Here is a 26,206-nt window from a genome sequence, read left to right on the forward strand (position 1 = left end):
AAAACTTCTCTGTTCTTGTGGTGGCGTTCTAAGCCCAAAGAAGGGCCCAAATTAGACTCAAACCATTTGGGTTTCTGTAGCTTTATTAGCCAGGGATGGAAACACAGCTGGACCCACACAACACACATGTAACTGCCACACATCTGGAGAAAAGCACCCAACCCCTCCCCCCACTGCCCTGAGCTCAGAGCGCTTCAGTCCCAGAGTTGCCCCACTGTGGGCCGTCTTGGTGGGTCCAGCCCCACCAGGCCCCCCTCTCCTGAGGCGGAGGCAGGATATGGAAATATTGACCAGGAGTCAACAGAAAGCCTAGGACTGATTTTACCAGGGCTCTCCCCTCCTGCAGAGAGGCCCCAGGGCCACTGATGCACCCCATGTATTATGAAGGACATTTTTCACCCTTGCACCCAGTCTTCCCAATCTCCGGGAATTCCCCAAATATTTTCATCTCCAAGAAATTCCAGGAGGTCTTAGAACCAAGTCAGGTTTCTGAACATCAGATGATGAGACGTTTCTAAGGCTAAGTAAGGGGTGACTACCATTGCTTCAACATGCATCTAGAAGCACCTACTATGTGAAAGCTCCCGCTGGGCACTGGGCGGGGGTGGAGTTCACCATCTGGTCAGGAGCTTGGGAGTTGGAATGCTGGTCCCGCCCTTGCTCCTTTCCTGTGGGTGAGGCTATGGGCTGAACCTCTGTCCTGTGACTTTAGGACGTTAGTTCCCCTGTAGCTCTAGAGGCAATCAGACCAAAGCAGGATCGTGGGTCCTTCCTCTGTTAGGACACACAGGCCAAGAGGGCAGAGGAGATGCATGGATGTTTCTAGACCCCAAAGTGAATTAGGCCCCATACAGACGATTTGGGGGAAGGGGGGAGGAGTCCCCATGGGTCATGTTGACCCGCATGAGAGGCCACAAGAAATGAGGTCCTTCTTATTGGGAGGCCAAGGGGAATCAAGGCTGAAAACCAAATGGGCTGCAGGTGAGGCGTGAACACTTCTAAGGAAAAGACTTCCAAGAGGGTTTTCCATCTGGAAACTTGGAGTCTCTTAACGCTTATTGTTCAGGGGCCTGTCTCAGTCTCCATCACCCAGACCGACATCCCACCCCAGGGGTAAAGGATGGTGGGGAGATGGGCTCAGGGCACCATGTTCCACCACCTGAAGGAGAAGGGCTGCTGCCGCACGTTGGTGCCGCAGCGCACCTCCCCGTGCAGCTTGTGGTATAGGGTGAAGTCGTCCATGGAGGTGCACTGGAGGCCCAGCGGCTCCAGCAGGGACCGCACCTTCTCCTCCAGGCAGCAGCGGCCGTTGATGATGGGTCCGAAGGGCTTGGGGATGCCCAGGTGCTTCCCCAGCACCAGCATGTTCACCTGCAAAGAAGCGGGAGCCCAGGTCAGGGGCAGCACTTCATCATCGGCTCCCAGCCCAGCACCCTCACTATACCTGGGAGGACCTGGGTTTGTCTTTGAGGCAGGCTTGCAAAGAGCTACTCGCCTCTTCAGGCAGTGGGAGAAGACCTTGGGCTGGTAAGAAATCTGTCCAGCTGTGCATTGCCGTGGGCACGTCTGCAGAGTTCACAATGACAACTTATTTCTCTGGTGACTGCCCTCCTTATTGGTGGATCATGGTGGTTGCCATGTCTGTGCTACAGAATCACCAACCCCTAGGCTGTAGCCAATTGGACCAGGGTAGACATATGACCCCAGCTGCACCAATCAGATTCTCTCCTCAGGTGTTTGAAGTTGATATGGTGGGAGAGTTGAGTCAATCTCTGCCTGTGTCTATACTTATATGTGGCCATATTAATATTCATCCCCAGGGACGGAGAAGCAAAGGAAGCCAAGAAATGGAGGAGGAGGAGCAGGGAAGGAGAGGGATGAATGATGTAGACGCAGAGACAAGAAATGCTTCCACGCCCTCCTGATGTCCCCCACAGCTGCCCCTGGCTTTCCTGGTGTCCTTATACTAAATCTTCTGCTCTGGCTGAAGCTGGCTTGGGTGGTCCTCTTTCCTGCAAACACAAGAATCTGGACCAATGCACAAGCTTCTTGGGGGCACAGACATAATTGCAAGGCCTCCTTAGAGATGCAGGAAGGAAAAGGAGTGATGAGAGCCTTTACAAGTGGGGAAATCAAAGAGGGCAAAAAGCCAGAAGGAGAAGGAAACAAGGAGGGATGAAGCAATGGTGGTGTGGACAGGCTCCCTGCAAGCCTCTGACAATGGGCGAGTCTAGTTCTTCTGGGCGATGGAGGTGTAGAGGGTTTGAAAGGTAGGGGAAAGAAGAAGGAGGAAGCCGGGTGATGGACAGCAGCGCTGCTCAAAGTGTGGTTCTCAGAGAGGAGCAACAGCAGCAACACCTGGCTGCTTGCTTGTTAGAAAGGCAGCAGTGTCTCAGGACCCTGCTAAATCAGAACCCCTGGGGTGTTCAAAACCCAGGTGTTCCAGATGCAAGTTCAAGTTTCAGAGGCAAAGCCCTCAGGACTCAATCAAAGGCCACTTCTTCCATGAAGCCCTCTTGGATCTCCAGTCCTACCTCTTGGGCCAGAAGTGCTTTGTCCCATCTCTGAACTGCCACATCACTTTATTATACAAAGTAGGTTGTTGGGACATATCCTCAGAGAGGTGAAGAGAGTTTTCCCCTGAACAGATTTTTTTTTTTTTTTTTTTTTGCGGTACGCGGGCCTCTCACTGTTGCAGCCTCTCCCGTTGCGGAGCACAGGCTCCGGACGCGCAGGCTCAGCGGCCATGGCTCACGGGCCCAGCCGCTCCGCGGCACGTGGGATCTTCCCGGACCGGGGCACGAACCCGCGTCCCCTGCGTCGGCAGGTGGATTCTCAACCACTGCGCCACCAGGGAAGCCCGTTCCCTGAACAGATTTGACTGGCAGCTCCTTGGGAGCAGGGAGCAGCCTTAATCCTCTCTGTATCTCACACACGGTACCCTAAATATGTGGAGGATGGTGAATCGCTGTTTACCGGGGGAAAGGGAGCAGAACGGGTATCCGAGCTTCCAGTGGATACTACATGCGTTACACGCACAGCCCCGTGCAATCTTTCATTCACTCCACAGATATCAAGTGGGTCCCTGGGAGGAGAGAAGAGCCCTTCCCTGAGGGCCCCTGAGCAAGGGCTTGGCCAGTGAGCATTTCACAGTGACATGACAATCAGCCAAGAAGAAGCCCTTCTGCTGGGCACCACTGGACCTCTGATTCTCCCTGCCGCCGCCACCAGCCACCACATTCCCAAACACGGCAGTGACCCAGCGTCTTGCCCACCGGGGAGCAGAGGCTCAGAGCTTAATTTGATGAAACCTTAAGTCACGGGTGGTGGCCTCACCAAGTCAGGGAAGAAGGCCCCCGCCTTTCTCCTCTCCATCTTGAAGAGCTGGGGGATGTCGATGATGTCACCATCGGTCAGGCCCAGCTCCCGCTTCAGCACCTTCTGGTTCCAGTCGATGCAGCCCTAGGAGAGGAGGAAGGAAGAGGTAGGAGACCTTGCCTGTATCGGAGGGAACTCCAGGGGTCATGTCTGGTTAAGGACGGGCAGGATGCCCAAGCTCCCGGAGATCAACTCTCCACACAAACCTCTTTGTGCCCCTTCATCAAAATATACCTGCCCCGTGTCCCACCCCTCATAGCCCTATCCCATTAGCCAGGCTCAAGTGAGAGTGTTCCAGAGTGTTCCATCCTTGACCCTCTCCCTTCTCGAGATCCTTCACTCCTTAGGGGATCTCCTACAGTCTTTTTTTTTTTTTGGCTGCGTTGGGTCTTAATTTCGGCATGCGGGATCTTTCGTTGTGGTGTGCGGGCTTCTCTCTAGGTGTGGCACGTGGGCTTAGCTGCCCCTCAGCATGTGGGATCTTAATTCCCCGACCAGGGTTCGAGCCTGCGTCCCCTGCACTGGAAGGCGGATTCTTAACCACTGGACCGCCAGGGAAGTCCCTCTCCTTCAGTCTTACGGTTTAAAACACCAGGCACTGACAACTCCTAAATTTCTATCTCCCAACCGCTTTATAAAGCCCAGCCTCTTTGCTGAGCTCAGACGTGCAAGTATAACCAGCACTTTGCATCTTTACTTGGATGTCTAACGGGCACATCAGATGTGACGCGTCCAAAGACAACCTCTTCATTTCCACCCGAGCCCCCGCCACGTTCTTCCACCCTGTGAATATGGACCCACTGCTCGGGCCCAAACCCTTGCGGTCATCCTCGACGCCTCCTTTCCCCTCACTCTGCATCCATCATCAGCCAGTCCCTGGGCTCTACTTCCAAACTATACCCCCGATCGGATCCCTCCCCACTACCTACCCCTTCCACCCCGGGGGGAGAGGCGCCCCCTGCCGCCTGGCTGCCAGCAGCGGCTTTCACCCCGGCCTCCTTGCTTCTTCTGCTCTCAGTTCCATGTGGCGGCCAGGACAATGCTCCTCGCAGACCTCCAGCCATGGCAGTGGAATTGACCGAGGGTCACACCTCCCACCAGCTGCTAACAGCCAATGGCTGAGCTCCGCAAGGATACTAAGGCAGACAGTCTGTGGGAGCCGGGACCCTCTGATGGCTGATTGGCTCGCAGAATCCTGCAGTTTGGCCGAGCCTAACTTGACCGTGTGGCAGTAAAGGATGCATCCACCCTTCCGTCCCTCTCCTTCCCTCGGGACCAGCTCACCCAGCCTCCTCCAGCTCCCTTCCTCTGTCCCTCCTGCAGCATTGTTCCTAATAAAATCCTTGCATGTTTAACCCCCATCTTGGCATTCGCTTCTTGCAAGGCCCTGTGCTGGATATTCTGTTTGCTCTTCTGGACCCATCTTATCTGCTCTGTGCCCTGGGAGGCTGACCCTTGGGAATCAGGGGCTCCCGGACCCACAGGCTTCCGGTTGGGTTCACCAATGGGGGCCCTGGCAGACGGTGGGGGGCTGGTAGGAGAGGGCGGTGGGCTCTTTGCTCCCCCAGCTCCCTCCCTGTCAGGTCACTGTGGGTTGGCTGTGACTGCCATCTCGTAGCCTCTTTTCGTAGTGACCCCTCCAGGTTCCAGTAACATCTTCCTTGCCTAATTCCTCCAGGCCCAGGGGTGGTAACAGCTCCCCTCTTTCTACCCTGGGGATATGGAACAGGCCTTTGTTGATTTCCTCAAATCCTCCCTATGTCTTTGTAAATATTCTCTTTATTAAACTTTTCTACAGTTATCCGCTTCAAGTGCCATATGTTTCCTGCTGGGACCTACTGTCACCGCTCCCCACCCCTCGCCATAATAGAAGATATATTCTCAACACAGCAGCAGAGAGATCATTTCAAAGCGTAAGTCCTCTGATCAAATTCCCCAGCGGCCTCCGATCTCACTAGGTCACAGCCAAAGCCCTGGTGACGCCCTCCAAGGCCTTGTGTCCCGTCTCCCCGCACTCCATACGGGCCTCCTGGCTTGTCCTTAAACAGCCCAGGCCCCTTTGTTCCACCTCAGGGCCTTGTCTGTGCTGTCCCCTCTGCCTGGAACGTTTGTCCTCCTCACATGCACCTGCGTCATTTCTCTCGGGTCACAGTCAGGGTTTAGAGGCCCTCCATCTGGGCCTGTTCCAGCCTGAGCTTTCACGAGCTGTGAGCTTCAGACCCCCGTCCCCATCCCGGTCCCCAGCCACGCCCAGCTTCCGCTCACAGCCCACGGCCCTGTACCTGGACAAACTTATTGTAGCTGATGAGGTTTTCACTGGAGAGGACCTGGGCCATGGAGATGGCGTTGACCTGCTGATTGTCTGTGAAGGAGAGAGAGACACGAAGGGCAGGGCGAGAGCAATGCCAGCAGGGAGGGCCACCTGCTCTGGGAAGCAGCCAGGCAGAGGCCAAGTTCGCAGGTACCGGTCTTGCTGAGTCAGCAGCTCCCTGGCCTTTCCGCTTGGCCACCGTGCGAGTCTGCGTGTGTGAGGACGGCAGGGGCAGGTGGCTGCAGTGCCATGAACTTTAGACCCTCATCTGAGCACTTCGGAAGCGGTGACACCTTTTATTGGAAATGTACAGCCTCCCCCACTCCCACCAGGGCACTGGGTGATGATCGCTCTTTTTTGGCTAGTGGTGGGGGGGCAGGGAGCTGGGTCGCCCACCTGCCACCAGGGCCAGCCCTGACGGACACCATTAGACCCCGTCCCTGACCTCCAAGAGGTGACTGCATGGCAAAGGGGCTCCCCCAGGCCCAGCTTTCCTGCAGCCTTGATGAGGTGCCCGTGGAGACGGGCATGACAGGGGAGGTCAGAGCCGATGGCTCACAATCCTCATGGCTGCCATTTTATTAAGCTCTTACCCTGTGCAGGCCCTGAGTCCAGTGCTCTACACTCAGCACTTCCTTTAGGCCTCATGGCGACCCTACGAGGTATGCATCCTCATCCCCACTTTACAGATGAGGAAACTGAGGCTCAGAGAGGTAAAAAGACTTGCCTCAGGTCTTGCAGCTAGGCAATGGGGGTGCCTGTGATTCAAACCCAAGCCCAGTGCTCATGAAGGGGTGAAGCCTTGACCGAGGGAAAGGAGAAGGCTTGATGTTTCCCCACCCCCACTCCGCAGGCTTGACATCCCCCCCACCTCAGCTGGAGTCCAGACCCAGCTCCACTGCATTCTTGCTGAGGCCTCTGGGCCAGCGACTTCCCCTCTCTGAGCCTCATATTCTGGCGTGTGAAGCAGAGCGGCAGGAATCCTCACAGGCCCTCCTGAGGTCAAATGGGGTAACCCGCGTGGACCACACAGCCTGGGGGCTGGTACAGAGTAGGTGACCCCTGCGGTGTGCGGGGCCTCCACGGCCACCGCCCTGGGTATCAGCTCTCCAGAGCCACACAGTGGCTGTGTGTGGTCTGACAGCTGTGAATTCCCTCTGTCCTGCTCAGCCTCTCTCTGGGCCTTGCTCACTGTAAAGCGGTACTTCTAAGAAAGATGAAGATAGCTTTCTCCCTGCCTGGTACATGACATTTGGATTTGAGGATTTTTTCAGGTCTCATCTGAGCTCAAAGGAGTCTATTCATGGCCCCTGCGGGAGTGATGGGTTTGGGGAAAATTGTATGTCTTCCACTTTATAGCTGGGGCTTTGGGGTGATAGTAGTGAGGGGTGGTAAGGGGACGTGGGAAGTTATATTGGGGAGCTTCTAAGTTCTATGGAAGCTTTTCTCTCAGAGAGAGGTGTGGTCCAGGGTGGGACTGTTCATGAACCCAGGCTCCAAGCCCCCAAAAGATGCTCCATTGATCAATCAGATTTTGCTCACAAAACCCAAGTTATTAAGATTTTCAAGACAGTGCGGGGCAGAGCATCAAATGCCAAGTGCTGGACCCTTCTGAGCAGAGGGCCCTGTATGGCTGCCCTGGCCACGTGCCCACAAAGCTGGCCACATCTCCACTCTGTCCCCACCCAGCCCAAGCCCATCATCCATCACGGAGCTCCCTGCCAGCTCTGGCCCAGCCATGGACAGTGGTGTCTGGTGGAGCAAGGGATCTCACACTTGGGGGGGACAGCCCTTTTTTAAAATGTGCCATTCCTCTCTCAAGTCACGACGTGTCTTAATTTAGGTGACGGGGGTGGGAAAGCTGTGATGAGGGACACAGCACTGGTCCCCACCAATAACCCCTTGGAACAGGAGGGCCGTGCTGTGGCCCTGCTTCCGCTTTTCCTGGAAGAGCTTGAAGCAGGCGCTGGGGCTGGCCAGGAGCGTCCAGAAGCCCTGTGTGGAGAGAGCAGACTCCATTGAGCTCCCTGGCCTCAGCATGGCTCCTTGGAGCTCATCCCCTAACCCAGAGCTGTCTCCCGAGTCCTTCCCTTCCCATCCGGGGCAGGGACAAAGCTCAGAATCTCATCCACATGGCCCACGGCCAACCCGTCCACAAAGAGCTCCACACGGGGCTGCACCTTCTGCGCGTGGAGGAAGTCCCGAACCACCTGGGTGACCCTGCGGCCCCTTGACCCGGGGCACAAGGGGTTAAAAAACAAAAGTTAACTAAAAATACACATATATGCAGAAATGGAATGACAAGAGTTCAAGATTTCTGCAATATCTGCAAAAAAATGCATTGCTTTTGTAATCAGGAAAGACAATAAATAGATATATATTTAAATTACACTCGTGGCTTCCCTGGGGGTCCAGTGGTATAGAATCCACCTTCCAACGCAGGGGACGCGGGTCCGATCCCTGGTGGGGGAACTCAGATCCCACATGCCGCGGGGCAACTAAGCCTGCGTGCTGAGACTCCTGAGCATGCGAGCCACAGCTAGAGAGAAGCCTGTGCCCAGCAACGAAGATCCCGCGCGCCGCCACGAAGACCCAACGCAGCCAAAAATAAAAAAGAAATAGGCACGGACTTATACACACTACCAAGTGTTAGCTCGTGGGAAGCAGCCGCATAGCACAGGGAGATCAGCTCGGTGCTTTGTGACCACCTAGAGGGGTGGGATAGGGAGGGTGGGAGGCAGGGAGACGCAAGAGGGAGGGGATATGGGGACATATGTATATGTATAGCTGATTCCCTTTGTTATACAGCAGAAACTAACACACCATTGTAAAGCAATTATACTCCAATAAAGATGTTAAAATAAATAAATATAAATATATAAATATAAATAAATAAATAAATATATATAATAAATTACACTCCAGGTGAGTTCTCGATGAGGCAGACACAGGACAGGTCAATCACACCAGGTCAGTGACCCACCCAGGTCTCACCATCCAGGTAAATCCTCAGAATCACCCTCAGACCCCATCCTCACATTTCTCTAAGAGACTGATTGCACCCCCATATTCAATCACCGGCTGGGCAGTCCTTCGTAGAGTTTAACTTACATCTCTCTTGCTGAAGCCTCGCCTTCCTGCATATCAGTGAGGGGAGAGGGTGATCTTTTCTCATAGCCCCAGCATTTTATGTTCATGAATTTAAACCCCATTCTTCTCTTGCCTTCTGAAAAAGTATGTAATGGCATGGCCCCAACTTCCTCTTTCTGTGAGATCATGTGTTTGAGGGCAGGTACTTCTTGTTTCACCTGTTATTTGATCACAAGTCTGTTCGAACTGCTTTGCTGAATTTGGTTGGCTCAGTCTTGGTCTATTCCATGGCAAATAACCATTATCATGTAATTCCTTTTCTTTTTCATCAGTACCCCTGTGTCACATATTGTACAAGACATAATCAGTTACTCTCTCTCTTTGTGTCACTGCTGTCTCAATTTTCATGTCCTATACCTCCTTTTTGCTCTTAGGACAAGGTCTGATATTAGTCATTTACATCATAGTATGAACAAGCACTGATTTAAATGTAATTTCTCCTGGGACTGCTGAGACTTAAAGCTTTTTCATCTATAACTATTAATTGATGTCAACATCTATGTATTTTCTGAATCAGAAGACCTAAGTCTAGTCATAACTTTGCAGCCTGTGTGACCTTTCCCAGGTCACTCAGCTTCTCTGGGCCCACTTACGAAATGAAAGGGCTGGATTGAATGATCTCTTACGTCTCTGCTTGCTCTGGTCTTCTCAAACTCCCCAAGGTAAGTGTGGACAGTGTCTGGAGAACAGTCTTCTGCTCCCATTCCACCACATCCAGGTCTACAATTTCATCACTGATTTTTTCTGGTTCTTTTCCAGGAGTAGAATGGCCCCTCCCCCAGCCACCATCACCACCCCACCCTCAGTCTCCACCCCAGGAACACCTCTCTCACCCAGGCAAGTTGCCACCAAAGAGGATCCTCACCAGGGGGAATTCCTTCCCATTGGCCACCACTGCGGGGCTGACCTCCAGGTTCCCAAAGGAATCCAGGCCACTCACAGAGTTGTCTTGTAGTTCCCGAGTCATGTAGCCGAAATCTGGACCCTGGCAGGGGAAATTGAGTCAGGCTGGGAGTGGGGAGGCTCACCAGGAAGAGCTGGAGCCTAACTGTTGGGCTCTGAGCTCCTTAAAGGTAGAGTGGGAGTGACCACCCATTCTTCAGATGGAAATACTGAGTCAAAGATGGGGATCTGACCTAGCTGTATTTTATTCACGCCTGCCAAGGTTGGGACACACACAGCCCACTGACTGGCCCTGCTGCCATATTAGAGAACGTTATTCCCCATGGTGATGGGGAAACAGCAGAGAGGGCCCTGGCTGCTCCAACACTCCCCATTAGACACTGAGCCTGAGGCCACAGCTTCCCCCTTTACCCTCTACACGGCCTTCCTGCCAAGTACAATCCAAGGCAGGTATCGGGCTGCTCTAGAGTAGCCTACTTCGGGGACAAAGAGGCTGGTGATGACCCGCTGAGACTTAGTTTTTCAACTCTGGAAAAGGGGAGAACTTCCCAGGGCCATCTCTTAGAAGGAATTTAGACAATATCGAGGGCCAGGGGAGAGCTCCTCCCACCTTTGTGATCCAATAAGGTGTTGGAGAAGTCTTCCGTTCTTCTTGGCACGAGGGAATCTCCCCTCTTCTCAGGAGAGGTTGACTAAGACACTTTAAAAAAAAAAAAAAATTATTGACGTTTAGTTGATTTACAATGTTGTGTTAATTTCTGCTGTACAACAGAATGACTCAGTTATACACATATCTCTTCTTTTTTTTTTTTTTGGCAGTATGCAGGCCTCTCACTGTTGTGGCCTCTCCCGTTGCGGAGCACAGGCTCCGGACACACAGGCTCAGCGGCCATGGCTCACGGGCCCAGCCGCTCCATGGAATGTGGGATCTTCCCGGACCGGGGCACGAACCCCTGTCCCCTGCATCAGCAGGCGGACTCTCAACCACTGTACCACCAGGGAAGCCCTATCTCTTCTTTTTCATATTCTTTTCCATTACGGTTTATCACAGGATATTAAATATAGTTCCCTATGCTATACAGTAGCACCTTGTTGTTTATCCATCCTGTATGTAACAGTTTGCATTGGCTAAGCCCAAACTCCCAGTCCTTTCCTCCCCCACTCCCCCTCCTCTTCGGCAACCACAAGTCTGTTCTCTATGTCTGTGCATCTGTTTCTGTTTCATAGATAAGTTTATTTGAAGACACCCTCTTTATTACCAATAATCATACGAGCAAACTATGTTGTATGCTTTCTTCAAGTAGGCATGGAGAAGCCTCACAAACACCTGTGAGGCCAGGGCCAACATATTTTTACTGACAGGAAACTGAGGCTCAGAGAGGGGAAATTATTCATGCAAGGTCACACAGCTGTGAGTGACAGAGCCAGGCTGTCTGACTCCAAAGCCTATGTTCTTAACAGCTGCACTGTCCTGCCTCCCCTCCCCATCTCGGGCTGCCAGACTTAGTAAAAAAAAAAAGATACAGGATGCCCAGTTCAATTTGAATATCAGATAAACAACAACTATATTTTTAGTATAAGTATATCGCATGCAATGTATGGGACATACTTACACTAAAAGTTACTCACTGTGTAGCTGAAATTCAGCTTTAACTGGGCATCTCCTATTTTATCTGGCAACTCTACTCCTGTCCCTAAAGAACATAGTTCCCAGTCTGGCCCTTGGGGTAATGTCTCTCAGCCCTCAGGCCTAGGCTGTGGCCTTGACCACTCACCAGGATTCTTTTGCAAGGGAAGTCCTGCAGTCCTCCATTCCTGGGGGAGTCAAAGACTCCTGGGAAGGTCTTGTGCAGTGCCTGAACGTAGCCCAGCTCCATCTCATCCTGCAAACATGAGGGACGCCGGCTGCGGACGGTCAACAGCTTCCCCTGCTAGCCTGGCACTCAACACCTTGGGGACGACTGTTCACGGGAGTTCTCTGCCTCAGGCCTGCTTTGCCCTTGGCGGGGAGGGGCCATGATGTCTGCTAGCTGGAGGAGGGGCTGGAGGCTCAGAGAGGGGGTCCACTTGCCTAGGGTCACACAGCAAGACAGGTCAGGCATGAAGGAGAACATGGCCTTGGGGTTGTCCCTGTGCTGGGTCAGGGCAGAGTGGATACAGAGACGGGCTCGGGTGGCCTGCGATGGACAAAAAGGTTGCTGAGCATGAGCCAGCACATCTGGCCTCCGCACGTGGTCATGAGGGATTGATGGCTGGACAGGGCTGAACGCACCTGAGGAGGTACAGATCTGCCTCCTTTTCTTTTTTTTTTTTCTTCCACGCTGCACGCGGCATGCAGGATCTTAGTTCCCCGACGAGGGATCAAACCCATGCCCCCTGCAGTGGAAGCTCGGAGTCCTCACCACTGGACCTCCAGGGAAGCCCCAGGCCTCCTTTTCAAACACGTAACCACACCCAGGTCAATGCTGAGCCCCCTGGTTCCGGAGGCAAAGATGACCCATCACCGATGAACTACCTATCCAACAAGAAGCTCACGATTATGGGCCCGGCCCTGCCCTAAGCTCTTTACAAATATTAACTCCATCAGTCCTCATGACATGCCTATGTGGAGGTGCCATGATTACCCCATATCACTGATGAGGAAAGTGAGGAACAGAGACATCTAGTTATTTGTCCAAGGACACACAGCTAGCCAGCAGCATAGCCAGGATCCAAACCCAGCCTGTCTGGCTCCAGAGTCCTGCTCTGAACCAACTCATTGGATGAACCTCCAGTTGAAATGAAAGCTTCTTAGCTTGGCATTCAAGGCCTCCTACCTCAACTCTTGCCCTTCAAAGAAACTGGGCCCTGGCCAAAGAGAATAGTTGACATCTTTTCTCATGCCTCCCACCTCTGGTCCTTTGCACATACCAGTGTTCTGCCAGGACCACCGTCCATTGAGTCTCAGCACAGCCCTTACCAGATCTGTGGTCCTAGGCATTCGCTCCCCTGAGGGCTACTTCTTTATTGATAGGGCATTGTCAGGAAGATGAAATGATGCTACACGTGGCCAGCAGTTAGTGCTCGATAAACGACACAAATCATTATCCACTCGCCAAATCTGGTCCAGCTCAGATGCCCCCTCCGGGCAATCTTCACTGATCCCCCAGACAGAGGTGAGGCCACACTCCTCCAAACCCTGCTGGCACTTTGCCAGCACCCCTGCTACATCTTAGACTGTTGGGTGGGGATTTCTGTTGCAATCTTTCTCTACATCAGGGCTTCTAGCCTCGGCACTCTTGACACTTGGGACCAGATAATTTTTTGTCATGGAGGCCGTCCTGTGCGTTGCAGGATGTTTACCAGCATCCTTGGTCTCTACGCACTGGAAGCCAATAGCACCACCTCTCTCAGTGTAACAACCAAATGTCTCCAGATGCTGCCAAATGTCCCCTAGGGGGACAAAAATCACCTTCCATCGAGAACCACTGGTCCAGGTTGTTGAGGGCAAGGAGCGTGTGCCCTGCACCTCTGCCATCCCCTTCAGGTTCAGCCCAGTGCCTATACCAGATCCTACAGGTGAATGGATGTCAAATTCTATGTCAGTGTGCTTGAGCCTCCAGAAGGTTCTGGAGAGAAGGGGAGAGCTCTAGGTCTAGAGTTAGAAAGAGCGGTGCCCTGGGGAGGACGAGCACAGCCCCGGTCCTCCTGGATATTCCCAGCAGCACCCGCGTTGGGATGGGCCAGCCTCTCCCTGCAGGCCAGTGTCGGGTGAGGTGCTGCCCGGCGGCCGTGGTACCTGGATCCAGTGGTCGTTGCGGTTCTCGGCCTGTGGGCAGACGGTCAGCTTGCAGCCGGCCCTCCTGGCCAGTGTCGCCGCTGCACCCACAAAACACGTGTTGTTCCTCACACTGCAGACAAGCCCAGGGAGGGTGGCTCAGGACAGAGCCGGGCCTGGGGGTGGAGAGAGGGACCACCAGGGTCAGAAGGACACCCAGCACCCCCGGACTCACCGGCACACGCACACGTCCAGGGGCGGCAGGGTGCTGTGCAACATAATCCAGGGCGCCCCACGGAACACCGCGGTGTCCGTGAAGATGGGAGATTCGGAGAAATCCGGCAGGGGAAGACCAGAGGGGAAAGAAACTGGCCTCAGGGTCCAGAGCCTGGATGGTTCGAGAACCACCGTGGACTTGAGCAAGCCGCTTGCTCCTTAGTTTCTAGAGAGGCACGAGCGGGGTGGTCGGGACCTCTCACGCCAGCGTCAGGGAAGGAGAGGCCCTCTACGAAGAAGCGCTCCTCGTCCCCGTGGAAGTGGGGCACCTGGAACGACACCTTGTGCTGGCCCAGCACGTGCCTGTAAGCCTCGCGTGAGTCCTTGGGACCTGGGAGGGGACAGAAGGGGTGGCCGTGGCTCCCGAGCGGCCCTGGGGAGCAGGAAGGGCTGTGCAGCCTCACCAAGAAAATGTAAGCCAGACAACAGCTCGTGCCTCTCACCTCCCACTGGCAAAGGAGAGAAAGATGCTTAATACCTGGCATGGGCAGGCCTGGGTGGGGGCAAGGGAGGGCATTCCTTTCTAAGATCAGTGCTCACATCTTTCGGGGGGCAATTTGGTGGCATCTAAGAAGGTAATGTTGGGACTTCCCTGGTGGCGCAGTGGTTAAGAATCCGCCTGCCAATGCAGGGGACACGGGTTCGAGCCCTGGTCCGGGATGATCCCCCACGCCGCAGAGCAACGAAGCCCGTGCACCACAACTACTGAGCCTGCGCTCTAGAGCCCACCAGCCACAACTACTGAGCCCACGAGCCACAACTACTGAAGCCCGTGTGCCTAGAGCCCGTGCTCCGCAACAAGAGAAGCCACCGCAATGAGAAGCCTGTACACCGCAATGAAGAGTAGCCCCTGCTCGCCGCAACCAGAGAAAGCCCAGGCACAGCAACGAAGACCCAACACAGCGAAAAGTAAATAAATAAATAAATTTATTTTTTTTTAAAAAAGAAGGTAATGTTTACCCCTAACCAGCAATTCCATGGCTAGGTATCTTTCCTACAAAATACATGTACAAGAGTGCTCACTGGTTAATTATTCATTCATTGAATAAATATTTACGAGCGCCTACTATGCACCTAGGAGGCATAGTTCTGGGCTCAGTGTATGGCCGTAAGCAAGGTCCCTGCCTGTCAGGAACCTAGATTGTTGTAAGATCAGAACACTGCAAAAACTGTGCCTTCAGGGGACCAGATAATTTACAGCACCTCCATGCTTTGGAACACGATGCAGCTGTGGAGGAGAGTGCAGCAGAGCTAAATAAACACACAGGGAGATGTGTAGGCTGTATAACTCAATGAGAGAAACCATTTGGAAAGCAGAGTATGTACACAGACACATGCACGCACCCCCCACACACACACACCACGCTCATCTAGTGCACATAGAGAAAAGTTGGGAAGAACACACACCAGATTGTTAACAGTGAACACATTTTAAGAGTCAGGTTTTAGGGTAGGGATAGCAAACTCTCATTTTTTATTGTACATACTTCTATATTTTTTAAATGACCATATTATTACTTGTATACATTTGTATTTTTAAAATGTAAACAATTTGTACATTATATACTCATATTTGTGATAATGGAATTGTGGCTATGTAAAGCAATAGTTTGGGGGTATTTTGGGGGGTGGGGTGGGGAGATATAGACTGAATTATTATAGAGGCAAACAGCCAGGGTGTCTGGGACTGGCTTTAAAATACTTCAGCAAACCGAAAAGGATAGATGAAGTAAGAGAGGCAAAATAGCGATCACTGTTGAATCTGAGTGGGTGGACACGGGGGTTCATTACACCGTTCTCTCTACTTTTGTGGATGTTTGAAAGTTTTGATAATAAAAATTTCTAAACGTGCTTAGAACATATTTTAAAAATTCAGTCATCCAGGGCTTCCCTGGTGGCGCAGTGGTTGAGAGCCCGCCTGCCGATGCAGGGGACGCGGGTTCGTGCCCCGGTCCGGGAAGATCCCACGTGCAGCGGAGCGGCGGAGCCCGCGAGCCGTGGCCGCTGAGCCTGCGCGTCCGGACCCCGCGCTCCGCAACGCGAGAGGCCACAGCGGTGAGAGGCCCGCGTACCGCAAAAAAAAAAAAAAAAAAATTCAGTCATCCAATAAAACCACCTGAGGCACGGCTGTGCCAGGGATACCAGCCGACCGGTTCTGGAGTCCCCTCATCTGCTTCTTCTTCCTCTGATCCCCAAGGCAGCCCAGGAGCCAAAGCAGAGCCCGCCCTCTCACCCCAGGTGGGGAAACTGAGGCCCCCCTGGCAGGGCCGGATGGGCATGAACTCACCGCAGGCACGGAAGACCCGTGCCCACTTGGGGTCACAGCTGGAGGTGTGGAGGACAAGTTTGTGGTCGTCGAAAAGGGCAGCGGGGCCTTGGGTCTGCAGGACCATGACAGACATATCTTCCAGGTCCGGGGAGCCAGGCACAGGGCGGCAATTCAGGGGGCCTCCGACACCCCAGGCCCTCTGACTAATGCCCGTGCCCTCGCCAGGGCAGAGGGTGCCAAGATCTGGGTCTCTGAGCCCCAGCTTCACCCACCCTGTGGAAGCACTGGGAGCCACCAGGACCAAACCTCAAAGATGTGGCTGTAAGCATGTGACACGGCGAGCTACTTCCTACCCTCTCTGCGCCTCGGTTTCCTCATCTGCCCAGAGAACCAGGAAGTATAAGCAGCCAGCCCGGTGCCTGGCACACGACAGGTGTGCAGGAGAAGCATGTGGGCTAAGAAGGCCACCTGGGCGGCATGAAGGTGAAGGCCCCTGTCTCCGTCCCAGAATCACTCGCTGCTGCCCTGGGCCAGCCCCTCCCCGCCCCAAAGCCTCAGCCTTCCTGTCTCCAAAGCAATCATGGCAACTTTTAGAGTAGCACGGGCATCTCAGGGCTGTTGTGGGGCTGGAGGAGGTCACGCTGCCCCAGGCTGGGCGCACGGTCAGTGCTCCGTAAAGGGCCAGTTTCCCAAAGTATCGCTCCCGACATGGAGTGGGGACCTGCCACCCATACGACAAGGCCTGGTCCCCATCACCCCTTTAGGGGGCGTCCCCCGTGCCCTGTGTCGAGGGACACCCGACTTCTCCCACTTTTTAAATCCCCCCCCTGCCCTGGGGCCAGAATACTGCCTCCAGCTGGGTCTGTTAAACTCAAACTTAATGGGCAGAGAGAGGAGGGGAAGGGGAGGCATCCGGCCTCTGAGAAGTGAATGGGGGTCAGGAAGAGAGTGGGTTAGGGGAAGGTGAGGCCCCTGGGGAAAGGGGTCTCCCCAGGCAGCAGCTTCCCTCCCCCCATCTCTGCTTTCTCTCCCTCATTCAGAGTATCAGAGACCACGAGTCAACCCTCAGCCTACAGATGGGGAAACTGAGGCCCGACACAGAAGAACTAGGACAACTCCTGCCTGCACAAGGGATCCTGGGAAGCAAGAGAAGGAGCAAAGGCTGGCTCCTGTTCAACACGGGGAGGAGGGTGCTATGAGTATCCCCATTTTCCAGTTGGGGGAACTGAGGCCCAGAGCGGTGATATGACTCATCAGCAGACTCACAGTTTGTGTCTGTAAGTTGCAGAGCTGGCCGGCTCCAGGGCCAGGCGCTTACCCACCGTGCTACCCTGCTCTCTGGATAAAGAGAGGGCACTGGGCCCTCGTGGAGTGAGGTCACTGCCTCCCCATCACTCCCTCAGACCAAGGGTCCTGCTTACGTGACTGTCCTTGAGGTCGCTGCTGGGAGAGTTCATGACCATGATGGTCTGCAACCCTGCATTAAAGCACCACCACCCGGTGTCTGCATGCTCCCGGCCCCTCTCCACTCCGGCAGAGGTGTAGATGTCCACACCGGGGCTTCCGTAGACCTCAAACATCTCTGTTCCCTCAGGTACTGACCTGGGAAGAACAGGGAGCCACGGGAAGTGCTAGAGGGCAGCCCTTGTTCAGATGCTTGAGCTCTGGCTCAAACTCTTGCTTCCAGGAAGCCTTCCTTGACTACCCCAGGCCTCTCAGATTCTCACAGCCAGCTCCTGGAAGTAAAGCCTGGACCTCACACACAGATAAACTTTCTCACATTCTAAGGTTCTGTGTTCATTAACATTTCCCTTGTGCGTTCTCCAGGCATTAACTGTAGGGTTAAAAATTCCAGGCTGTTCTGTGGCCCTGGGACCTCATTTCCCCCACTCCGGCTAGTCTGGGAGTCCTGTTTGAAATCAGTCTGTTCATCCTCTGATTGTCTGTGGGGTGCCTACTGTGCATGCTGGCACTGCTGGGCTGAGGAAGATACACCCACTGCCCCCGAGCCTTCAGTCTGGCTAGGGAGCTGAGGACAGCACTGCCCGGGGCAGCCAGATGGGATTCAGGGTGACGGGGGTCAGGGGTCAGTGGGATCCCATGTAGGGAGAGACCACTGTGGGTCAGAGGAACCAGAAGGCTTCCTGGAGGAAGCAGCACACACATCCAGCTGGGGGATAACAGTAGCTGACTTTGGTTGAGCCCTTGCTATGTGCCAGCCCTATCTGCGTTTCTTTATGTGCCTTATGTCATGTAATCCACTCAAAAACCCCAGGAGGTAGCGACTATTATTGTCTCCCGTTTTACAGGTGGGAAACTGAGGTTAAAGTACACTGTCCAAGGTCATGGAGCTAGTTAGTGGCAGGACTGGGGTCCAAACCCAAGCCTTCTGGCTCCTGAGTCCACATTCTTACCCAAGAGTAATAACAACAGTGATCATAAGCCCCAAGGCTCCCATCCCCTGAACGTTTACCACGGCAGGCTTGGCTAAGACTTTGCCAGTATCAGCTCATCTCATCCTCAGCACAGCCCCAGGAGGAGGAGATCATTACTCCCACCTAATGTGGGGAAACTGAGGCTCAGGATGGGCAAGAGGCTTCCCCAAGCTTGCACAGCTGGCCACAACCACTACCCAGGCCCTTTCCCTTCCCTGCCTCCACGTGGAAGGAAGCAGACCTCCTCCAAAGCACCCTCTTCACTCCTCCGCCAGCATGAGTCTGACACTTCTCCACATGCCTTTCCTTTAAAAAAAGAGAAATCAACGAAGCCTAACTGTACTCCACCAGGCAGGTCCCACTCCAGGACTTGGCCCTGCCAGGTATCCTCACCAGGTGGGACGGGCTGACACACCTGTGTCTCCTTCCCAGCAGGGCTGCCAGATTTAATAAAATACAGAACACCCAGTCGGACTTGAGTTTCAGATAAACAACAAACAATTGTTTTAGTATAAGTATGTCCCATGAAATATCTGGGACATACTTACACTAAAAAAATTATTCATTGTTCATCTGGATTTCAAATTTAACTAGGCATCCTGGATTTTATCTGGCAACCCTGCTCCCGAGGCTGTAATTTCCAGGGCTCTGTCCTATTGTGCCCTGGGTGGGTGAGAATCGAGACAGAGAGACATGGGGACACAGAGACAGCGACAAAGGGACATGAAAAGATATGGAGAGACAGAGACTCATGGAGATAGACCCGGGTACGAAGGGTCCCCAGCATCCTCCCCCCAAACACAAGTTAGAGAGGAGCGCCTTGGATGGTCCTCCTGGTATGAAGCCCACCCAGTTCCCAGGCCCCAGCCTCTGGTTTGGGGTATCTCAGACCAGCTCCCCTGCACCTCCCTGGCCCAGGCCTTGTATGAGGCACCAGGGGACCCCTGATGAAGACAGAAGTGCCCCTGCCCAGGAGGGGCCCAAAGAAGCTGAGAGCTTGGTAGTGCCAGGACCAAGGTCAAGAGTCAGGTTCTAGACTGGGCTGGGTTGCCCATCAGCCAGGTGACCTTGAACAAATCACCTAGCCTCCCCGGGCCCTGTTACCTCACCTGTAAAGTGAGATAATGACACCCACTGGGCTAACCTCACAGGCAGTTGTGAGGCTCAAGCACGATAATAGATGGGGGAGTCTTGGAAAACCACCGGCCCAGGACTGGGGAAGGGGTTCCTAGGGTAAATTAGGGCACAGGAAATGGGTGGATGGGAGCAGGTTGAGAGGGTGTACTGGGGTGTCTGGGGAAGGCTTCCCGGAGGAAGGCAGGTAAACCGAGGACAAGGAAGAGACACATCTAAGGGGAAGGGGTTTCCACTGCAGAGCCTTAGGAGGTCAAGTGCAAACTCAGGCTGCAACGAGCTCATCTTCATTTCACCCCTATGTAATGGGAAGCCAGCGACGGCTCCTGGTCAGGAGGGGCAACACAGTGGAACCGTGGCGAGGTGGTTAAGCCTGTGGACTCCGGGGGCAGGAAGCCTGGGTTCAAATCCCAGCCCCACCACTCCCTAGCTGTGTGACCTTGAGGGAGTGACCTGGCCTCCCTGTGCCTCAGTGTCCACATCTATAAAGTGGGGAGATGAGAAGACGAAAGGAGTGCGAGTAAACACTGGGGATGAGTAAAATTTGGAGGCACCTGAACCCAAGCCCTCATTTCACTGCTGGGGAAACTGAGGCCCAGAAGAGGAGAGACTAGAAGACAGGGCCCTAGACTCCCAGTCTAGTGCTCATGCTTCATAATGCAGCCGTGTGTTAGGAAGATCGAAGGGGAGGCTTCTAGGAGGAGAGCCTGCGTCAGGTACAGGAGGATCTGGATTCCCCATTTCCTGGAGGACAGGGACAGCGGCCAGAGGCTCACGAGGATGAAGTTCTTTTTCCAGCCAGGCCACCCCGAGTGCAGCATATGCTGCTCTAGACAGCACCCCCAGCCCAGTCCTGGGGGCACTTGTGGCTGGGGACCTCGTCCTCTCCCAGCGAGTAGGACAGTCCAAGACCCTCCCCAGCCCTGAGCCCTTCTAGCCAGCCCAAGGGCCCAACTGATCCAGTGGTACAGCCAGCCTAGGAGCTGGTGCACAGTGGGAAAAACATGATGGGATGAGCAACGGTTCTGGTTTGCCAGGGACTGAGGCACTTCCTGGGGTGCAGGACATTCCATGCTAAAACCAAGTCTTGGGCAAACTGGGACATCCTCACCGTGGTCAACTTCAGATGTAGCTGTTGAAAATGCAGATTCCAGAACCATAAGTTCTGCAGTCAGAGCTCAGGAACGTGCATTTTAAACCACACTGATGCCCTGTGAAGTCTGAGGACCATGGCTAAGGATGGACTGTCTCAGGAACAGTGGACCCTGGTCCCCCGGGAGTGTGGGAGTGACTCCATGCGAGCTCACGCCCTCCTGGGAATCAAGACAGGTCAGGTCTTCCTTTAGAGTCGTGCCACCCCTTCAATGGTGAGGATGATGGTGACGACAAGAGTAATGAAGACAGCTCTCCTAGTCATAGGACGTCAGTACTATTTCCCCCCACTTTACAGATAAGAAAACTGAGGCCCAGAGATGACAGGTGACTTGCTCAAAGTCACACAGCTGGTGAGTGACAGAGCCAGGACTCACAGCCAGGTCTGTCCCCACTCCCTTGCAAACCGAAACCCGCTCTCTCCCTTCGAGGGCTCAGGGCCTTCACCTCTGGGAAAACAAAATCAGACATTTCAGAGCCGGGAAATTGACAGCAAAGGTCTTTGTGGCTGAAAACAGGAAAGTTGACAAGATGACCACCAAGGGCCCCAGCAAGTTGGCCCATAGGAGCCGAGGAGACCAAGGCCCAAACAGCTCAGGCTCTGGATACCAGCTGCCCCTCCCTCTTCAGTGAGGCTCCCAGATCCCCGGCTGCACTGGCCTCACCAACAGAACACAATTCAGGAAGTCACTGCCCCTCCTTAATTCTACATCTTCCTGCCCCTGGAAAATGGCAGTCACACAAACACTTTTTACAAAGTCCAAATAGTTAAGAGAGTTAAAGATGCGTCCACCTCCCAGAGCCCAGCTCTCTGCACAGGCAGGTTGGAGCTTTACATCAAACAAAATCTGGTAGAGACAGAAGGGGAGGTGCTTTGTCAAATCAGGGAGGAGGCTCAGAGGCCTCCATGAGCAGAGCTTGAAATCCACTCTTCTACGCCAACCTCCTCAGAGTACATATGGGGAAACTGAGGCCCAGGAAGGAGCAGAAAGTTACTCAAGATGACACAGCAAAGGGTGAAAGAGCTAGGGCCAAAACTCAGGGTTCCTGGCCCCCAGGTGCCCCAAGCCTTTTCTTTCCATTAGACCACCTCTGCTGAGCAAGGGATGAGCTGTTTCACACCTGTGTATTTCCCTTCCTTACCGTCCTCCCTAAGAATCCCTATTCAGGAAAGCAAAACCCCCTTACCAAGTCTGGGCCATCTCCAACTCAATGGAAGGAAGGAAGACAGGGTTTAATCCACTAGTGAGTAGAGAGTCCCAATGGTCTTGCTCATCCTGCAAGGCTCTGGTTGGTGCCCTTTCTCCAGGAAGCCTGCCCTGACTGCTCAGCCTGTGTTAATTTCTCTTTTCTCATTTCCTCCTTCTCCCAGTATGGCTCAGAGTTTGTTCCCCAGCCATCTTGTGGATGGCAGGTTTGGGGACGCTTGAGGCTGTCTAGAGAGCCAGGAAGGATACTTAAAATGATGATGGTGGTGGTTATAATGGTAGCCGTTACCATAATTGAATGTTCACATGCTAGCCATCGCCTATGTGCACAGCATGCACAATCTCATTCAGTCGTCCCAATAGCCCTTTGAAGTGTCCGTCGTCCCGATAGCCCTTTGAAGTGAAGGCCAAGGTGCTCAGGCTGCATCCTGGCTCTGCCTCTCCTCACTGGTTGTGTGACATGGGGCAAGTGACTTAGCCTCTATGTGCCTCAGTTTCCTCATCTCTGCAATGGGGATGAAGACGGTACCCATCTCACAGAATGGGTGTGAGCATTAGTTAACATATGTTAAGCCTTTAGGGCAGTGACTGGTATGGAGCAGCCTCTAAGTATCATTGCTGATATTATGATGACCTTCATTCTGTAGATGAAGAAAGAGCGACTTGAGAGGTTACGTGACTTTCCCAAGGTCAGACAGCTGCTAGGTCGCAGAGCCAGGACTGAGCCACCACGCCCAGCGTCCTTTCTCTTGTTGGCCCACTGTCTGAGCACCAAGGGTTACTAAATCACTGTATCTCCGAGCCGGAAGGGACTTTAGAATTAGTCCAGTCCCGCTCCCCTTGCAAGACAGGAATCCTTTCCACAGCAGCCCTGCAAGGTGGTCCAGCCTCTGCTAGAACTGCAGAACAGGGTTCTCAGAGGGCAGGGACCACGCCTGCTTGTTCACCATCGTGTCCCCATGCCTGGCACTCACTAGACTCCCCCAAAATACTTGAAATACTTGATGAATGTGTGAAAGAACAAACTAGGAGCTCTCCCCCATCCCCAGTGTGGTCTGTTCATTGGAGGCCCGAGAGTCCCCCGTGAGAGGGTGCCAGAGGCTCCGCCCCCCACCCTGTGACTGTCCCACCCACAGCTCCTTTGCAAACCCCAAAGTGGCCCATCTATCCACAATACCCCAGGATACTGCTGCCTTTGCCTCTCATGGCCCCAATCCTTCCTCCATCCTCTAGGAAGGTCTGCAGGGAAGGAGCCAGCCCCGGGCTCCCTGGGGCAAGTCAAACTAGTGACACATCTGCCCCATGGGTGCGAGGAAGCCAGGGCATGAGGCAGCCATGGGCACACAGCGCTGGAGGAGGCGGGGGTGCCAGCTGGCACGGGTGCACCTCCTCCCTCATCACCCCTCTGTGGCTGCCCCCTGCTTCAGGATCAGCTGAATCCCCTTCCCCCTCCTCACTGCCCACCCACCCTCAACTGGGCTTTAGCTCCTCCTACTAGCTTGGAGGGCTTGCTCCAGACTTGGTTCCCTCCCATGACCAGCTCCTCATCCCCTGTCATCTAATGCCCTGGGACCAACTCCATCTCTGCTTCTAAGTTCACTCCAATTTTTAAAGTCTTAGTCTGAGACACTGGTTCTCAGCTGGGGGTGATTTTCCCTCCAGGGCACACTTGGCAACGTCCAGAGATGTTTTTGATTGTCATAAGTCGGGGGTGTGCTACCGGCATCTAGTGAGTAGAAGCCTCTCTAACCCCATTCAGTCTCCCACACTTAACACCCCTGGCGGGGGTTCTTTAAAAAACCTGGCTGAGAAAGACGAGGACCCAATCTTCCATGATTGGCAGCTATGCCAAGGCCAAGGCTCAGGAGAGGGCAGCCAAGTCAGGCCTGAGCCTTGAGGAAGCCCCACACACCTGGCAGGGAGAGCCCAAGAGGTCAGCACCAGGGGCCTGCAAACCCCGAGGCTTCTGGCTCTTACCCATAAATGTCCACGAGGGTCTCCACGCCAGCCACACACACTGCACTGGTGGGATGCTCCAGGAACACTCTCACGATCCTCTGCAGAGACATGCTATCCTTGGCCTGGGCTTGGGCCACAAAACCCCTGGCATGTGGTTTAAAAGTCCTTGGCCTTTCCCTTCCAGCCCAAGATGCTAATTCATTGGCTCCAGTCCTGGAAGCCCAGCCCCTTCCCAGAGCCAAGAGCTCAGGATTGGCTGGAAGGGACCCAATATTTGCATATGAACCTGTTGCTCCCACCCAGACGCAGAGAGTTAATTTCTCACTTTAAGGGGAGCCAGTAAGTACCTGGCCAAGGCACCAGGACCCTGGGGGGCGTGCAGAGATGCAGAGTATGGATCAGGGGACCTTCCTTGCTTTCCACACTCAGCCTCTTCACCCCTTTTACTGCATTTTCAGAGATCATTGCTTTAGTGGGGAGTTTCTCTATCCTGATGGAGGAACTGATGAAAATGCAGATTCCCAGGCTCGGCCTCCAGTTTGATAAGAAGCCTGGTGTCTGGAGTCTTTTTTTTTTTTTACAAGCACCCCTATAGCATTTTGAGGCACTTTGAGGAACACCAACCTTTTTCTTAAGAGCATGGATTTTGCAGGCAGGACTGGATTTCAGCCCTGTCTCAATTACATCCTGACTGGGTGACCAGGGGCAAGTCACTTAATTGCTCTGTGCCTCACTTTTGGCATCTGAAAAATGGTTGTTATGAGCGTTAAAGGGGAAGACATGGGTAGAGCTCTAGTGTGGAGCTCAGTATTATTTTATTATGGATGTTGTTGTTATTATTATTCTTGTTAGATGCCAAAAGCCTCTGGAAGGAGTTAGTGATAAAGGTGAAAACCCTCTCTGGCCAGGAGGAGCTTCGAATGTAAGAGTAGGAAGGTTAACTCGTTAGGTGGGGAAACTGAGCCCCGAGGGGCATTCGGCCACCTGAAACGGAAAGAGCGAGGGCTCTGGGGAGAGGAGTCTCGGGCTTGGACCCAGGCCCCACCAGGCACTGGCTGTGTGGCCTTGGGGGTTGTGTCCCCTCTCTTGGAGCCTTGGCGTCCTCATCCGTAGAAAATGTGGCTACTCACCAGCCCTGGCAGAGATAATGGTGGGGCACACCCTGTCCGGCAAGGTTCAGAAGGTGCTGAATAGAGGCTTCCTCCCTCCTCTCCGGTGATGTTGACAATCTGAGGCAAGGTGGGGGACCAAGATCTGCTCCCCCAGAGTCCCCGGCTAGTGCATTCACACCAATTCAAGGATCTCAGCGAGACTCTAAGACTGGCACCCCTATATCCCAGGTTCTGGTAAGGATGTTCTTCTCAAGGAGAGCTGCTGGGCTGCCGGGTCCAGGGACAGCTTCACTTTTTTGGCTGTAAAACGGCTCGGGGGCTGACTCCCCTCTGGGTAAGAGTCAGAGCTCAGGAGGAAGCCCCAGGCCGGCTCCATCGCCTGTTCGTGGGCACAGCTGGGGAACAGATACAGAAGCAGGGGCATTCCTCTGGGCACTGGCCCACCTTGATGGCGACAGGAGAGCCTCCAGCTCAGAGCCCTGGATCTCCCTTTGGAAGCAGACTCATGCTTTCACTTCTCCCCAGTTGCTACACGCCAGCTTTTAGAAAGAGATGGGTGGTTCATTCAGACTAAAGTGTCCAGGAGGGGCAGCAACTTTTTGCCCCTTAGTCCACAACGAATCTGAAATAAAGTGAATGAGTGAGTGAGTGAGTGAGCGTCAGGGGAGCAATTTGAGGCAGCACCAAGTATGTAGGATGAGAGGGGTGATAATTTCGGGTCCCTGAAATCAGACCACTGAGGCTGGGTAGCTTAGTAGCTTTAGAGGCAGGAATGCAAGGGAATTATATTGGCCTGTGGCCCTGGGCACCCGTTCTGCTGGGGACTCTCCCGCTCTGCCAATGGGGCCCAGCCTGCCTGCCCTCTGAGAGATGGAGGAGATAGCCCAGGGAAGGGAGAGGGACGAAGAGATAGGACCCACCCTCCCCGATAGCCATGTCAGCAGGGCAGGCAGCCTCACGGCAATGGGCGTGTGCCAGCCATCCTGCTGCGTCAGCCTGCCTGCCTGGCACTGGCCCTGGGGGCTCTCCCAGCTGGATAGGAGCTGCCCACGGCCAGTGGAAGTTGAGCCAAGGAGCTGGTAGCATAGTGGGCGGAAGTGAGAGCACCTCTCCCCCCCTTCCCTCCCCACGGCCCAATGAACAGAAGCTAAGGAGGCAGCCA

The 26,206-nt window shown here is 53.9% G+C and overlaps 1 protein-coding gene across 1 annotated transcript; it reads right to left on the minus strand.

Moving 5' to 3' along the window:
* Nucleotides 1-1,137: 1,137 nt before the first annotated feature.
* PADI3 (peptidyl arginine deiminase 3) lies at nucleotides 1,138-24,042 on the minus strand. Its single transcript, XM_059037136.1, is given in 14 exon segments — nucleotides 1,138-1,371; nucleotides 3,337-3,462; nucleotides 5,661-5,740; nucleotides 7,582-7,686; nucleotides 7,782-7,918; nucleotides 9,664-9,824; nucleotides 11,518-11,625; nucleotides 13,521-13,632; nucleotides 13,735-13,867; nucleotides 13,954-14,106; nucleotides 16,063-16,317; nucleotides 16,398-16,512; nucleotides 17,466-17,646; nucleotides 23,951-24,042. Coding segments are annotated over 14 exon segments (1,992 nt in total).
* Between the last annotated feature and the right edge of the window lie 2,164 nt (nucleotides 24,043-26,206).

Source organism: Kogia breviceps, chromosome 1, assembly GCF_026419965.1.
Source record: "Kogia breviceps isolate mKogBre1 chromosome 1, mKogBre1 haplotype 1, whole genome shotgun sequence".
Taxonomy (NCBI): Eukaryota; Metazoa; Chordata; class Mammalia; order Artiodactyla; family Physeteridae; genus Kogia; species Kogia breviceps.